Source organism: Magallana gigas, chromosome 1 (assembly GCF_963853765.1).
Source record: "Magallana gigas chromosome 1, xbMagGiga1.1, whole genome shotgun sequence".
Lineage (NCBI taxonomy): Eukaryota > Metazoa > Mollusca > Bivalvia > Ostreida > Ostreidae > Magallana > Magallana gigas.
The window spans coordinates 26378993-26396588 of NC_088853.1; the positions used below are offsets into that span (position 1 = coordinate 26378993).

The following is a 17596-nucleotide window of genomic DNA, read 5'->3' on the forward strand; positions in this document are numbered from 1 at the left end:
GTCCCTTGCATCACAGTCAGTAGTAAGAAAATAAAGACAACAGTCCAAACGTTATTAAACACGGGGTTAGCAGGGAGGTCCTGCAGAGGGGAACATTCCTCACTGGTGATGCTAGCTAAAGGCATTATCACTTCCGTAGAGGATGACGTACAGCAAAATCGTGAATGATCTTACAGTGGAAGAAGAATTTTAATGAAGAATACGGCGTTGGAACAAGGACAGCTGAGGTCACCTTAGTTGCAAAGTAACAGTTTGGAAGATTGTAAGACGTTTACCGCAAAAGTCTCCTCGTCTGCTTTGCTATTTAACGTTCACACTTTTATTAAATCGTATAGTGGTATATCATTAAATCTATTCTAATCTCGTATCAAAGCTATTCTGACGTATAGTGGTATGGCATTCTGAATTGCTAACAATTGACAAAAATATATATTCTCTTACGGCTGGGACAGACAGTTTCGGTTACTCATGACCACTGTGAAGGTCATGAGTGTAGATCGCAATTAAATTCAAATTATAATATCCCAAGGACTTTCCAACGGAATGATTGACAGATTAATAATTGCGCAGCTTGTATATACTTATTTGCGTGTTCATTCAATAGTACTTATCAAGGTCACCGTATAGTCATCTGTTTACATACGTCCCCCAAACAAAAGAAATATCTGCCTGGTGCCCAAAGTAGGAAGGTATCATTGATATCCTCTTCATTTGGATGAAATTTCCAGTGACGTACCAGTCGGAACATCTCTGTGAGAGGTAGTATCAAGTGATATATTTCCTCTTCTGGCTGTGGACATCAAACAAAAGAATGAAGTACCAAACAATTAATCAAGATGACAAGAATGTAAAACTTAGTAAAGTTGACCAGGATACATGTAGATGATCAGGATAATACACATGATTCAAGCAGTAACATAAACTGTCATATAATATCTATACATCTCAAATAATCAGAGTCATATTTAATCTTAAAGAGGATTACACAGTTCATAGTGACAAGAAATAACCGGGATTCTTGAAATATAAGAACATGCACATATAATTTCATAGCAATATTACAATATACAGTCAAGATCTATTCATAGCTGTAAAACCAAGAGGTTTAAGTGCCAAGAATAGAAAGGGAGATTTACCATAAGGTAATCAATCCCCAACCCAAGTAAAGAAAACTGACCGAACATTCTCTTATATATACCTGTATTCTATTCACTAATTTTAACCAATGAAAACCACAGAAACTAGACTAACTTCGCGAATCGGAGAACAGGTAACTTTATAACTTAGGCAAAAGTGACAACATGGAAACTATTTCCTGTAGAGGTGTAACTATAAATATGATAATTTCTAACTTGTTCAAAATATGAGAGAAGAAAGAATTAAATGATCAACAATAAGTATTTGAACCTTAAGAATGACAATAAACTGTTTAAACTGTAAAAACTTTAAGAAAAATGCAAACTGTATAATGAAAATAAACAAATTTGTTACATTCCTCCACCCTTAAAAAAAACAAAATCACAAGTTTTGTTTAATTACATAATAAATAATGTCAAAAGTGATGAGGCTTCATGTCCCTAGCTTTATAACATTTAGGCAGGTTGAAAAGTGGTGTAGTGGAGGCTGATGCTCGACGTCTGGCTTCTGCTGCCCTGTACCTGGCGTCCCTATGTATAGTAGGCAAGGGCATTACTATCTGTCCAGGATCACAATATCTCGGGTTTTTGATGTTTCGGCGCAAAATACATCCCTGAACTCCTAGGTGTTTCTTTTCTCAATGTTTACGAATGGGCGTAATTTAAAAAGCTCTGAAGGAGCATCCTTCCTTTGGACAGCAATACACAGGCACAAATTCTCTATGGTACTTGTGAAATACGTGCTCCCCAGATGGACAGCTAGGGATGGAGCACGCTTGTCCATCTGAGGGCCACTCCCTAGGAAAAGATGTTCCAAAAAGCTCCACCATCTCCTTTGCTCCGGGGACTTTGCTCAACATAATGTACAGCGTTGTTTCTATTGAGTCGTTTATTTAATTGGGGGATGGGGCCTAACCTGGGGTTAATTTTGTGGACATAATCTGGCCGTATGACCCATTTCCTTACACTTGAAACGCCCTTTCTTTCTTGCATGGACAAATCTCTATAGGTTCTTTCTGTCTAGTGTCTTTCTCTAAGGATTTTCACTCTGAGATGGTCAAAGGTCAAACCATCACAAAAGATATCTACTAGTTGTTGCTGAACTAAAGGAGCTTTTAATCTATCTTTAATTTATGCGTCTTCGGTAAAGTAAATTAAATAGACTCCTACTGAACCTTTCCTCGTATTATGTGCGAGCATGGAGATTTCATTGTTTCCTGAACAATACACCATACCTTTCAACTTCTTTTATCCATTGTTTAAATTTTCAAGCATCTTCGAAAGGAGTTATCACCGAAGAAAGGGAGAATGAGAGTGCAGCTGTTATAGCTTTAAATTCCCCTTAAAAAACTTATATCATCATCCTGATGAGGGACTCGGTGCAGAGGTTCACGAGTTTCAAACAACCTGTGCCATTTGATATTTAAATTCTGTACCATCATACCCATCTCCATTTGCCATATAAGTTGTTGATCCGAGTTATTTACTTTGAGATAGTAAACCGAGATACTAAGACAAGGTTTTACCTTAACAGTTCAGCTTTTCTTTATTTTGTACTTCGAATTATCCTGGTCACGTCACCAAAAAGTCTATATGATCCTTCACTTTAGTTCTTCAGACATTTTGAAATCTTTTTGAAAGTCAGTTGGAGTTTTATGATATTTTATTAAGCACGGTTATCGTATAGTGGTCTAAAATTAAGCTGCTTTTCTTGAATCATAAGTACAAAATCAGCATAAAGAATAAGCAATTGTTAATACATCCTTTCGGGTCACAGTTCATATCATTGACTTACAAACGACGTCAATTGCTAAAGGTTAATTACAATTAAAGAGTCACGCATCTGTTGACCTTTTTCCATCGTCCAATCAAATTTTACTTTTCCTGGTCATCCCGCCGAAACCACGAATTCAAACTATGTCCGTCGTCCTTTTTGGTCAATGACCTTCACCATTGTACAGGATTGTGGTACCAAAGACGGCGACTGTGTTGTCCATTGTGAGAATGTAGCTGTTTTTGGCTGTGCCGAAAAAAGAGACGATGATCTTGATGACGTAAGAAAAAGCTGGCTTGCTAGTTTTTGGTCTCCAGTAGATTGTAGTCCTCTTCTCAGGGGAGAAGAATTGTTGGAATCTTCTTCCGATACTTATTGTGGAATGATGCAATTTTCCCCTCAAACATTTTCGTAACTGTTTGAGAACTGCAGTTCCCTCCGTGACAACGACATCATCTTCGTTATAGTAGTCAGATGTTCCGTCTTCCCAATCAGCGATTTTAAACTTCGACATGATTAATTGTGTTGGAGCTCGATTTTGGTTACCTTTATTCTGCATCAAACCTTTATGAATTCCACATTTGGCTCAACAGTTTTGATTTGATATCGCAAACGAGTTAGAATCGTCCTCAGCTGCTCCAACATATATTTACACAAAGAACCATTAAATGACAAGAACAATTTAATGCTTTTTTTTGCTAAAAGCCTTCTATTAAATACATACATGTATAAGCACTGAGAAAAGAACTAGAATTAAGAAATGGCACATATTGTAGTAAAGTTTCATATTTTTAAAGTAATAATTAAAAAACAGCTTTGCATATCAATATGTAAATGTTAAATTTGTAAACAAAATAAAAAAGAACATTTAAAAAAGTCAATTTGAAATAACGGGGCGGTGGGACGGTCCCTGGACGGGTTTCCATTTCAAACTATGTATAAAACAAAAGACATAAGTATGTATCTATGCTACAAACAATTTTACTGGGAAACTTTACATGCAAACTGAATTTAATATGACTCAGAATGAATGATTTAAGATTTCCAAAAATATTAATATAAAACAAATAAGTACATACACGTTCTTTTGGAACTGTTTCCAATCCCCTCCTCCTCACTCGGGTGCAGCGTCTGAGGAACTTCTTTGCTGCCCACCCGAGCATGAGGAGGCGGGCCAGCACCATCGATACAATACTGATCTCTAAAGCTGTAATAAAAAAATCCAATTAAAATTGATCTATTTTCTTGTTGAAACCAATACAGTAATGTATTTTAATATTATAAGAATATCAATACACTTTTTTTTAATCATTAATTGACTTATTTCTTACATACACAAAACTTTCAGTGTCAGGTATTAAAACATCATGTGAAAAAGGAACATTTCTTGAACATATATAATTAAAACATGATGGAATTAATTGAAAGAATAAAACCATGCAAAACCAATTATTAATCAGATAAATATAAGTTTTAAAAAAGATAAACATAATTACTTTGATTACTGAATGATTAGTGTTCCTGAAGGTTGATGTCTGGCTGTTAATCTGAGTAGTGGGAGAGGAGATTGGGAGGGCTAGTAGGTGTCCTGACCTAAGAAGTGAAAAGGGGGGGGGGGGGTTCTAGCACAAGTAGTATTACAGGTGGGGGCGAGGGTAGTATGTGTACTAGCCTGAGTAGTTAGGGGGGTGGTAGTGTGTATACTAGACTATGTAGTATTGAGGGTGTAATAGTGTGTGTGCTGACCTAGGTAGAAAGGACAATGGAACGATGATCACGAGACTGGGAATAGATTGATGTTTGTGCTTTTGGTAGGGGTGAATGCTCGAGTGTGTAACAGGGTAGTGACCAGGGGTTGGATTACCATGCGTGTCCGTTCACTGTCAATCGTTATGCTCGTCGAGGTTGAACGATGAGGGATTGTATCTGAAGTAAACGAACAACTAGAAACAATATACATGAGCAGAAATACCAAAGTACTATCCTTCGGCGTTTGCAATGAAAATAACAAGAAAAAACAAAAAACAAGAAAACGAATAAATAACAAGAACACAAATAAATAACAATGTCAATACAAAACCAACTCAACAAACAATGACTTACATTCATCGGATTCCTGATCACTCATTCTTGGAGTGACAAAATTTACTGAAAATAAAAGAATCATAAATATTTCATCAAAAAAGATATAACCGTATTATCATTTCGAACACATGTAATGCAACCGTTATGTACCTGGCGGGCACACAACACGGCCGTTAATTAGTTGGCAGTTAGTATCCATCGAGCTGCTGGTCAGGAAATGAAATTGTCGAAGTTACATTCCTTGTAGTCAGCAGTATTTTATGATATTGCGATTGGTCGAGATTGCTTCAAACTGACAGGGGGCGGTGTTTTCTCACGCAGTAAAGTTCCTCAGGATTAACCACCTGTTAGAGAATGAAAGAAAAGATAGACAGAAAAAACATCTTGTAGCTAGCAGTATTTTCTACAATATTACAATTGATCAAGATTGCTTCAAACTGACAGAAGGTGGAGTTTTCTCACACAACAGTGTCCATTAGGTTAAAACATCTGATAGAGAATGAAAGAAAATAATATGCACGTTCAGGCATCTTTGCTCAGACATTTACGTTCAGGTATCTTTACTCAAGCGACAACGATATTTAAAATCTTAGGGGACAGGTGGTCCCCACCTGTCCCCAACCAATACACCCCCATTGTTCTTCTATTGTTCTTTTTTAAACAATAGCCCATTGATTTGGGGGGTTAAACAGACGCCTACTCTACTATCAACGCTTTATATTTTTACAATGTTGTGCCAACAGCCCAACACTTCCGAAAAGGAGAAAAACAGCATATTGCATTTTTACAATTCAACACGAAGTAAAAGATCCTCGGTGTGAAATGAGGACAAAGTGCGGTACTGATAAATTTTTTACCTTTACTTATATAGTTACCCTCATATCATTAGGGGTCAAAAACGATAATGAAAAGTAGGATGTAGCAATTAGTCCCTATATGTGAAAAACTCCCAAAGTTTCAAAAATAGAAAAAAACCCCTGACCCATACATAATTACACAAAATGCGTCTTTAGGTCAACAGTTCGTTGTATTAAGGGGATTGTAGTAAACCCGTGTTAAAATAAATGAAATCAGCACATTTATCTGTCAATAGTAATCACTAAAAAAAAATTGTAGAGAAAAGTAGAAATTAACTTGACTGTAAATGCAATTACTTTTAAAAGGCCAAACCTTTCAAAAATAAGATAAAAAATACAAAGTCAGCGATTTTGTGTCCGTTTACGTTAACACAGAGTCAAAACATATCACATCCATGGGGTGATTCATTGCAAAAAAGGGGAGGGTGGGGTGGTTTGCACTTCTCATTAAATAAGGTCACCCTATTTTAAAAGTATTTCACCTTATTCAGCACTTTTTTTTCAAAATACGGTAAAAAATATTTTAACTAAATTTGAAAAAAAAAAAAAACCATTATCGGTGTTTTAAGTTATACATTGAATATTTGAAAACTATGCGCTTCTCTTTCAGATTTTAAAATCAATGTCGTCTCAAAAAAATAATTCTTTCTCGTCACGTTACACAACATTATTAGTACAACCTTACTATACCTGAAGTATGGGGGGGGGGTATATAGGAATCACCTTGTCCGTCCGTCTGTCTGTTCGATTCGTGTCCGGTCCATATCTTTCTTATGGAGAAACATTAGAAGTTCTTACTTCACACAAAGATTGCTTATGGCCTAAGGGTGTGTCATGACCTTGAACCAAGGTCATTCGGGCAAGGTCAGGGTCACCAACAGAAAAAGTGCAAAATTCGTGTCCGGTCCATATCTTTCTTATGGAGAAACATTGGAAGTTTTTACTTCACACAAAGATTGCTTATGACCTAAGGATGTGTCATGACCTTGAACCAAGGTCAGTCGGGCAAGGTCAAGGTCACAACAGAAAAAGTGCAAAATTCGTGTCCGGTCCATATCTTTCTTATGGAGAAACATTGGAAGTTTTTACTTCACACAAAGATTGTTTATGACCAAAGGGTGTGTCATGACCTTAACCCAAGGTCATTTGGGCAAGGTTAAGGTCACTGACAGAAAAAAGCAAAATTCGTGTCCGGTCCATATCTTTTTGATGGAGAAACATTGGAAGTTCTTACTTCACACAAAGATTGCTTATGACCTAAGGGTGTGTCATGATCTTGACCCAAGGTCATTTGGACAAGGTCAAGGTCAATGGCAGAAAAAAGTAAAAAATTCTTGTCCGGTCCATATCTTTCTTATGTTGAAACATTGGAAGTTCTCAGTTCACACAAAGATTGCTTATGAGCTAAGGATTTGTCATGACCTTGACCCAAGGTCATTTGGGCAAGGCCAAGGTCACTTGCAGAAAAGTGTAAAACTCGTTTGCAGTCCATATCTTTCTAATGGACAAATATTGGAAGTTCTTAATTAACATCTAGAATGCTTTTAACCTGAGAGTGTGTCATGACCTTTACCAAAGGTCAATTGAGGAAGTTCAAGGTCATTGTTAAAAAAAAAATCGGGCTCAGTATACCATTATTTCAAAATGTTTATATTAAGTGGCTGCTTGACATGTGGAATTTCGTTTGATTCGAGTCATGTTTGTTAACATAAGGATGCAAATGTTATCATGCATTAACAGTTAACTTGAACTAAAATGGAATTTAAAGAAAAGAAATTGGTTTGTGTACTCATATAAGCATTAACAGTTTTAAAAAATAGAGCAGTTGTTATTTATAGAAAATGGACGATGAAATAGATTCATCCAATATTTTCTATAATAGAAAAAAATACATGAGTTATGATTTTTTCTTAGCGGGGGGTATCAATTGTGAGCTTGCTCACAGTACCTCTAGTTTAACTTTGAAAGGGTTACTGTATCAATTTTGTCTACACCTGTAGGCAAATATACATATCATTAACCTGTTTCAGCATAGTGTACCAGCCGCAGAGAACTAATTTTCGGCATCCAATCAGTAAGAGTTACAATGTAAATCGTTTTAGGAGGGAAATTTAATATTAACAATGTATAACAAGACAACACCAATATCCAATCAGAAATCTTACACTGTACGAAATGCAAGAATTCGTCTTCTGCATCCAATGAGTAGGAGTAAAAGTAGTTAGGGGTATAGTCTGTGGGCTATAGGGGCAATGGAGTCACACCCCCAAAGTTCAAGGACAATGACCTAACCCATATACGTCAAGATCATGGTCACAAACAAGGTCAAACTCCAAATGGCACACCGTCTGAGGTCAAAAGTCTGAAGGCAACAATGACAGTATAAAGTCAATATAAACGATTATCAAACATGTCTGATGTCAAGTTTTTTATAGCATGCGATTCCAACAAAATAATATTTATTTTTAGTGGCGTTTTGATCAATGTTCATTGTTATTTAGAAGATGTCACAGTACAAGTTGATGATTGTAGGTTGGTGTGCTTTACATACATGTACAGTCAAACGCGAGGAACATATCACTGTCTCATGATAACCTGCTTACGACGATTGTCAGCTCGGCCCATCTTATTTTCCAAAACCGTAAACTTAACACAATTTCACACATTTTTTTTTAAAGTTAACCAGTTGTTTAAAGTTTTAAAAGATTAAAATAAATGAAAACTTCATCGGAGTGATGAAAATTTAACACGTTTTTCTCTGGTTATCCGTACTTGTTCGTACGATAGTTTATAGTTTTTTCCACTCTGCTGCAAATCCATCGTCATCCGCTTCTGCAAGGATTTAACTTGGAATTCTCTCGACGCGACGACCCCGGGCTCTGAAAACCTCTTGTCCAGCGCTTCAAACGTCTTTTCATTATTCCTCCTTAAAAAATAAATAAAATAAAATTAGTCCATTTTGAATGTAATAAAAACGAAAAGATATTGAATACTCCCAATAAGTAAAGTTAAGGATGTGTATTTTTTAGTATATACATATTAAATAATGTACCTAAACGTAGTGGGGATTGAGTCCTCAGCATTCATTAACGAGCAGTTTATTTCGTTATGGTCTTCGGGGGCTAAAGTTGGAGACCAGTTCTCATCATTGGCTGGTGAATAAGATGACGACGAAGCATTGGTAGTGCATGTAGTGTAGCTATTGAAGAAAATGCATGTAAATTTTTAAGTACTAAACATCTCTGAAAATATTGAACAGGAATAAAAATCAGTTACTTTTTTTCATTTTTCATGTTCGTTTTTTAATCAGTAATATTTGATTAGTATTGCCCAATATGTAACCTATAGAAAAACATCCTTACCTGTAAAAAGGTAATCCTGGCGTTGTGAATGAATTACTTGTATCATATTCCTCCCTGACTGGTGCCGTAAAAAATAGACACCTTTGAATTTTGTTGAAGGAACGGTGTAGATGTCTTACTAAGCATTCTATTTTGGGAAACATTTTTTAGCGCCGAGAGTATTCTTTCTGTCTCACTAACCCCTGTCTTCCTATGTATGGAGGGTGTCGAGGATTTCCCCGCTTTAAATGAATTTTGCAGAGGAGACTGTATACTCGATGTTGCGGAACTCTGGAGTAAAGTTTTGAGGGGAAAAGGTGATGTTTTCCCCTACATTTTTGTGCATTCCGATGACTGGGCTCAGTACTTCTAGGACTGGACTCGGACACTATGGTATTAGGAAGGGTGAGTAAACTTATCGTATTGGGAAAAGATGGAGACTGGTTACTATTATCCTTCGGTTCCTCTGTTATTTCATCCCATAAGTCGACTAAATCGGAAGAGTCACTGTAAAACAATAATAATTAAATTAAAAAAAGATATGCTATTAAAAGCCACATGCATAAAAAATACAAAAAAAAAAAAGATTTTTTTTATCATATTCTTATATTAACCTAAAGTTAATACTTATGGTGCTTTAATTCGTTTTACAATGTAACTACAATAGTAACAGAGCACAAAGAAAGCAGAGTACTACGTTCAAATATTTTTACATGTAATAAGGTTACAATATAAAAGATTAAATAAATACAAATCAGGTAAGAAAGTTATCTCGATTACAAAGTCCAATAATAAAACACACCAGATAACACAGTCTCTGACGGAAGAAATTGTTTTACAGTCGGTGATTGTATAGCTTTAAGGTTTCAAGAAGACTGGAGACTATGCTCTTCCTCACTGGTTGTGCGTTGAGGATTGATTCTTTTGACCAAGTACGGGTATTATACGCGTCCAAGGAAACAAAGAGGCCGAGGGAGATTTCTTTCGCCAGGTGCCCGGTGTGAGAAACTATCCTTCAAACTCTTCTAGGTCAGATGAACTTCCTTGGTGACACACCGGTCAGAACATCTCTTTTAAGAGGTCAAATGAAGTGACCAATTTCCTATACCAGCTTGGGACACAATAATAGTTTGTCAACAAATATGTATACTTCACACATGACAATATATAATTGTTTGGCATTTCATGCAAAAAGTCAAAAATAATCAATATACTTTGAACAACAATAATTATCAATACAAAATGATTAAAGTCAAATATAATCTCAACTAAATGCGTTCAGGATTGTCCAAAGTTCCACACACGTAACATATAAAGTCCATTATTAAATGTTAATTCAAGCATAAGGGCCGCTAGAATTATAATAAAATACATAAGCATATATAAAAGTTAGACAGTCCAGCGTACAAAAAAATTACACTAAAGTTATCGATTCTCACAATTGCATCCATTTCGAATAATCGGAACGATAATCAAGAAAACGTTGCGAAATTCGGAGTCGATGAATTCCTTCCGAAGTTCACAGCTCATCAGATTTTTATTTCAAATATAACATTTCATAATTATTTTCAAAACATTTTACATTTTTCACAAATTGAAACATATTGAATGCACAATTGTTATAAGCACACCAACGGCACTTCCTGCGCTAATGGCGAGTTGCTCCTCGCGGAACATCGACTGCGTTCCTCTATTTCTTAGACATCAACGCCCCAAGTCCGGGTCTGGTCCATAGCGTTCAGGCCTTGGATAATCGGAGTTCCTATTCTCTCCGGTCAACTGGTATGATAATTCTTCAGTGATTGGTCCCATAGCGTGAGGGTCTGCAATTGATCGTCGTGGTTTTCCATGTCGGCGAGGTTTCTTTGGGGTTGTAGTGTCCTTTACAAATCCAAGATGAAAGGAGAACTGTCTGTAGCAGCTTCATCCTACAATTAATAATGAAGAGTTAGAGTACAAGGACGCTTACAGAAAAGTCTTTCAAATTGATACATCCAACCAATTACATTTCTTCATGTTTCTGTCATTTCTTTATTTTGTCTAAAACGGGTGGGGGTAGTGTGGATAAATATCTTCGCCACTGAATGGTTCTCGATGTGATCTTGGGCCTTCTGCTATCTCTGTAAAACAATGGTTTTCTTACTGATTACATAGGTTTATTAAAGTTCCTTTATATCATATTTATTCTTCACGAATATAGAAGAAACTTTATTCATAAATGAAATATTTACATACCGTAACGCGATTAAAGAATTACCATTTGCTGCTTGAAGACGAGGAACATCATTTTTACACAATTTGGGGCGGGGGAACAAATTATCATACATTTTTTTTTACAATTCTCGGATACGGCCGCGCCAGTATCTACTAACGTTCTGAATTTATTTTTACCAATTTTTAATAAACAGCTACTGGGGTTGTTTGTATGTAGGTCTTTTATGAAAGTTCTACCTTCGGGCTTCAACGAAGGAGGAACATCCTAGTTTTCCTGATTTTGTTTATCAAAAGTGGCGCGACGGTTCCAGATTTTGGGTGATCTCCTATCAATTTGGTCTTTAAAATCACGTGACCGTTACTGACGATCAGCTGACCTACTTCTATTTTGCTGCGTTCTTGGAAATCTGCGTGTGCTTCAGCAATCTGCACGCAAATGTCCTAACCTACCACAATTCCAACACTCAATCGGTGGGAGGGGGCATTGCTCAACATAATGTACAGCCTGGGTATTATGAAGTCGTTTATTTAATTGAGGGTTGGGCCTAACCTGGGGTTTATTTAGTGGACAGAATCTGGCCCTATGACCCATTTCCGTACACTTGAAACACCCTTTGTTCCTCGTGTGGTCAACCTCCATGGGCTAGTCTTCGTCTTAAATTTTGCTTGCGCATGGCTACCTGAATTGCTGACTCCAAGTCTTTGGGGTTTTCTCTAAGAATTTTCATCCTGAGATAATCAAAGGTCAGACCATCACAAAATATGTCTACAAGTTGTTGTTGGACTAAAGGATATTTTAATTATCATCATATTTGTTGGAGGCATTATATGAAGTATTTAACTCCAACAGTATTCCATGGGTTAATGCTGTTTCTATTCTAATGGATGCATGTGCAGTAATGAGAGGTTCCAAAAATGGATTGGAGAAAAAAACCAGAGACTCAAGAGCCCCAGGTCTTTTAAATATAGATGGTGACATTTGTCACCACTTGCAAAATGCAAGCAAAAAGTTGTGTGCTCCATTTGATTACTGGGTGGAGTCCCTCTTTACAGATCTCCACACAGACCATCGCTGGTCTGTAGACTTAAGAGAAAAACTTGCTGAGGTCTGTGAAATTCTAGGGATAAAGTTTACAACACCAGAGAAATTTGTAAGTCATAGATGGATGACTTGTTATGATATTGCTGCTGGAATACTTCGGCTCTAGGATGAATATTATGTCTTCTATTTTGGATTTCTGAAGTTGGAAGATAGAAATATTTACAAGCCTGTTATCAGAAAGATTTTAAATGACAGGAAAGTAAGTGAACTTGCAAAAGCAAAACTAAATAGTGTCCACAACTACCTGAAGAAAAAGTCCATGACAAGTGATGGAAAGATGAGAAAAACAAGGATTTTTGAAAAGGTAGTTTATTTTCTATTGAAAAGATATAGTATCATGGAAATTAATATGTATGATAATGTCTGAATGTACATAATATATAGTTACAAAATTTGCTTTTGAAGGTGTTGTTCCTAGAAAAGAGAACTCTCCTGGTGTTCCATTTCTACACTTCTGTTTTCCCAATATTAAAGGAGTATGTTATGATGTCCCAAACAAAACAGCCCATGGTCCATCGGCTTTTTGACAAACAGGTGGAATTATTCAAGGTTTTCATTACGCATTTCCTGAAACCAGAAGCTTATTCAAGAAGATCTGGAAAGCAGATAAAAGCTGTTGAGATTGAGGAAAACAAATTTCTCTCCTAAGAATAAAGAAGATATGTTTTTGGGTGAAAAACATGAAAGTTGATTTCATCAAAGCCAAATAAAGACTCTATTACTGAAATGTTTTTGGAAAAAGTGGTATCTGGCTATAAATGCTGTGGCATATATATACAGAACAAACTAGATGCTGTCATTAGACAGTAATGCCCGCACCAAGTGTTTGCCCCTAAAAAACAGTTTTGTACCAGTTTAGTTAAAAATGAAGACCACATGCAAGCTTCTGTAATACATTTAAAAATTATAATTTTCATTGAAGGATGAGATCCCTTCCCATATGATAATACACATGAGCAGCATTTTATGTGCAATTTGGGGGTGAACTGTTAACAGTGAATTTTCAGTTAATCAATAATCTTAACATTTCATGTCATAGAAAGTATAATGGTCTATATAATTATTACAAAAAAAATTAAAAATGAAATTATGCCCCCTCCCCGTGGCGGTTTCCGGTTTCAGATGTGCCTACATGTACATCATCGTGTGCACAGATTTAGAGAAGGGGTTGTAGTGAGGGGTCGAGACCCCCCCCCCCCCCATGAAAATTCATTTATATCAATAGTAAAATTATCAAAAATACACCTTGAACCTCAATGCTCTTACAGACATGTAAACGCTCTAACCCATTGCGCTTCAATGTTAGGTAACATTATTTTGGGGGTAAATATTTAATTAACATTATTTTGGGGGTAAATATTTAATTGATATCTATACTTTATTGTTTATCTCAATTAAGGAAGTATACATCACAATATGCAGGTGTCCTGCACCACCTTAAAGCTGTTATTTACCTAATAAAATAGTGCAAGGGGTTTTGAAGATTAGGTCATAAAAATGCATGTTACAAATAACTGATCTTTGTCTGAAGTTACGTACACAACACAGGTCTGCAGGTCTCATTAGCGGGTACTAGTTTTACAAAGCTCTTTGATTAGATGGTTTCATGTACCGGTATGTGTTTTCCATATGCAGAAAAGGATTAGTTAAGGTCAGCTAAAGGAATTCATTATTGTGCTTTAATTGGATTATCACTGCCAAATGTGAAAAACAGCTATTAATATATAAGAAAACTTTTCCGGTTCATTGTTTCAGAAAACTAAATACTATATCCATAAAATCATCAAACCTCAAAAATAACTATTAACAACAATATCAAAATATCAAACTACGCTCAAATACTCCATCGTGAACAAATTTTTATTTACCATAAATTTATCCTAATTTTAATCCTTATAATCAATATCATATTTCAATAACTTTTAAAAACTTTTTTCTTCCAAATAATATTTTATAACTTAAGAAAATAACAACATGTCTTACATAGACATTATTATCGATCTTCTTCTTGTCCCCCTGACTTTCACATTCTCCACAAATGTTGATTCTGGAAACAGTTCCTTTTACTGCTCTGAACTACAGGACATAAAGTCCTCATCCACAGGAATGGATAGGTTAGATCTATAAAACATTAAAAAAAAATACATCACACAAAAATGAAAAGTCAAGAATGGAGATAAGCTAAACTGATACCATAGCTCTGATTAAAACAAATTAAATTGCACTAAATTCAATGCCTAAAAAACATTGCAAAGCATGGCTCAAAATATAACTTCACTTAATAATTTTTTTTAAAAATTCCAATTATGTGATACATTTTAAACAAACATCTAAAGGTGTCACACAGAGGTTTCATTGTGATATAACTCCTACTATTCATCATTACAAAAATGCATCAACATTTATACAACCATATAATTTATCTCATTTTCTTTTCTCCCCGGTTTGGTCAGAATAGCAAAACATAAGCATTTGTTCAATTTCATTAAAAAAAAAGAATGAATAGTCAAGAACATAACTTTTCATAATTGTCTACAAACACTAAATTACATATATCCCCAAAAAACACAATCTCTTTAAATCAAGGGACTTATCAAGGTTTCAAAAGAGATCTCTTTGATTTCACAGATAGTTTCCAACATTTGGAATTTTGTTGAACATTATCATATTAATAGTTCATAAGAAATAAATCATGATATGAATAGTACTAATATTCTTCAATATTTCACATACAAATCTTCCTTATTCTTGACGCATAGATTCTGACGAAATTTTTTAAAAATTAATTCACATTAGATCAAATATACAGTTTAAAATCATTAACGTTCACCTTTTGCATCTATCAAACAGCAAAATCTTTGCAATTTTATGTGAAAAATTTTTTAGAATTATTAATAAATGGTATCTAAATATAGACATTTCCCTCAATGAAGGCAGCCTGTAAGTTTAATTTAATTATCTGCCATTAATAGATGCTCATATTAAAGCATAGAAAACAAACAGACAAATAGCTAAACACATAAGGAAAAAATACACCTCATTCCCTATAACACAGATCAAAATAAGAAATCCTTACAAGTTGCATTTAAAAAAAACCATTACAATGCAAAAATAGCTTATCTCTATATCCTCAGACTATTCATTGAGATAAACTCTGCAAATCATAAACTAAGAAATGAAGAAGAATCAATAAAAAAACAAATTAAAAATTATCTTGATTCTTTCCAGAGGAATATAATTATATACAGAAAAATGTTTGGAAAAAAAATAATTTCATACTCATCAAAGGACACTCCATTGACAGTCCCCGAAAAATCTTCCTCTGTGTCCACAATCTACAAATATAAAAAAAAATAAGCATTTCAAACTTTAATATACATTTCAATTCTACACTGATGAGCTATGTATCATCGATATAAAAAAGTCAATATTTCAATCATTCTCATTTTATCATATTCTTTTTCCTAAATCAATAATATAACATTTTTAAATTTAGAATAGCCATTCAATCATCAATAAATGTTATGTTTGTTCATAAATTGCATAATCTTTTCTTGCAAAAAACTTTCTTTACAAATGAATTTTAAAGATAAAAAAATGTATTATCTATGACCATTAATAGTACCTTGACTTCAGTACTCCCAGAAGAGTTCAATGAACGTTTCTCTTGGTATATGTCGACATGTACACATGTGACTACAACTGTCGAACCAACAGCCGCTATGGAATCTACCAACTCCCCCCATAACTTCACTTCAATGGCAGCATTGCCGTCTGATAAAGTCACAGTTCGTCTCTTCGTACTGTTGCTATGCATTACATCAGAAACCTGTATACAAAAAATAAACAAAACACATGTACAAATCTAACCAATTGTTGTAATTCAGTTTTAAACCTCCATATTAAATAACACATATAGCATTTTCATTGAACAATTTCAACAAAACCACAGATTTTCAGGAACACACAGCAAGTCAAAAAAAATAATTACACAGGCCCATTACACATGAAATTGCTAACATTTTTAAATTTAGAATACCCATTCAATCATTAATAAATGTTATGTTTGTTCATAAATTGACTCATCTTTTCTTGCAAAAACTTTCTTTACAAATGAATTTTAAAGATAAAAAAATGTATTATCTATGACCATTAACAGTACCTTGACTTCAGTATTCCCAGAAGAGTTCAATGAACGTTTCTCAGATTTTCAGGAACACACAGCAAGTCAAAAAAAATAATTACACAGGCCCATTACCCATGAAATTGCTATGTTTCCAGTTAAAGCTCAAAAAGAATTATCTTGTTAATATTAAAGAGCTATGCCTCTTTAACATGCAATCATATAGACAAATCTGCCTAAAAAAATTGACCATACTAACTAAAGTCTAAGCTCTTGTTCAGATGACTTTAACTATTATCAATACTTCCATATATTGATCATAATTATGGAAACACCATCCAAAAAATTTAAATTACCCATATCTTTAATAATGAAACAAAATAAGATATCAAAATGTTGATCATATATTCCAAAAATATTTGAAAATCAATTAATAAAAAAATAATATAATAAATGAAAATACAACATAAAAATTTGCTATCAATGACATCTGAGGTATAACTTACTTTTGTGACCTCTCCTTTCACAGAAACTCTCTCCCTAACATTCAGGGAGTTTATCCTTCCAAGTTCAGAAATTGTCATAGGGCACTGAAAAGATCTAACAACTTCTTCCTTCAACGTCTCGGGATTCTTTGTGTGCATAGGCTAAAATTGAAAACATCTCTTCCCTCTTACTTGAGGCAAACATTATACTATTAGGTTATTTGTCATTGTTTTTATAGGGGCATGCCCACGATTTTGGTCAAGTTTTATTTTTCGATTTCTATTGCTTACAATGCTTCAGTAAGGCATTTCTAATAATCAAATACAATTTGAGAGTGATTCGTAGAGTTATAAGCAAGATAAAGGGCTCACAATTCTTTGTCATGTAAACAAGGCTCGTGCCCTGTTGTTCAATATACCAGTAAAAATCTTTTTCCATCTTATTTGTCTATCTTTTTATTTATTTTAGGCATGGATAA

At 34.7% G+C, this 17596-nt stretch overlaps 1 protein-coding gene and 1 pseudogene across 1 annotated transcript; one reads left to right on the forward strand and one right to left on the reverse strand.

Annotated features, from left to right (window-relative positions):
- The first annotated feature begins 6560 nt into the window (after positions 1-6560).
- On the forward strand, positions 6561-13824 carry LOC136275778 (uncharacterized; annotated as a pseudogene).
- A 358-nt stretch (positions 13825-14182) lies between these two features.
- Positions 14183-16521, reverse strand: LOC136276709 (uncharacterized). The gene is made up of 3 exons (XM_066064986.1): positions 16135-16521; positions 15789-15844; positions 14183-14630 (listed from the first exon to the last, which is right to left on the reverse strand). The coding sequence occupies exons 1-3, from the start codon at positions 16324-16326 to the stop codon at positions 14573-14575; spliced, it is 306 nt and encodes a 101-aa protein (XP_065921058.1). The 5' UTR covers positions 16327-16521; the 3' UTR covers positions 14183-14572.
- Between the last annotated feature and the right edge of the window lie 1075 nt (positions 16522-17596).

Coding starts and splice junctions, on each gene's coding strand:
- LOC136276709 (XM_066064986.1), bottom strand. CDS start 16,326: ATGCATAGCAACAGTACGAAGAGACGAACTGTGACTTTATCAGACGGC. Junction 15,845..16,134: donor CTGGGAGTACTGAAGTCAAG/GTACTATTAATG, acceptor TTATATTTGTAG/ATTGTGGACACAGAGGAAGA. Junction 14,631..15,788: donor AATGGAGTGTCCTTTGATGA/GTATGAAATTAT, acceptor AATGTTTTATAG/ATCTAACCTATCCATTCCTG.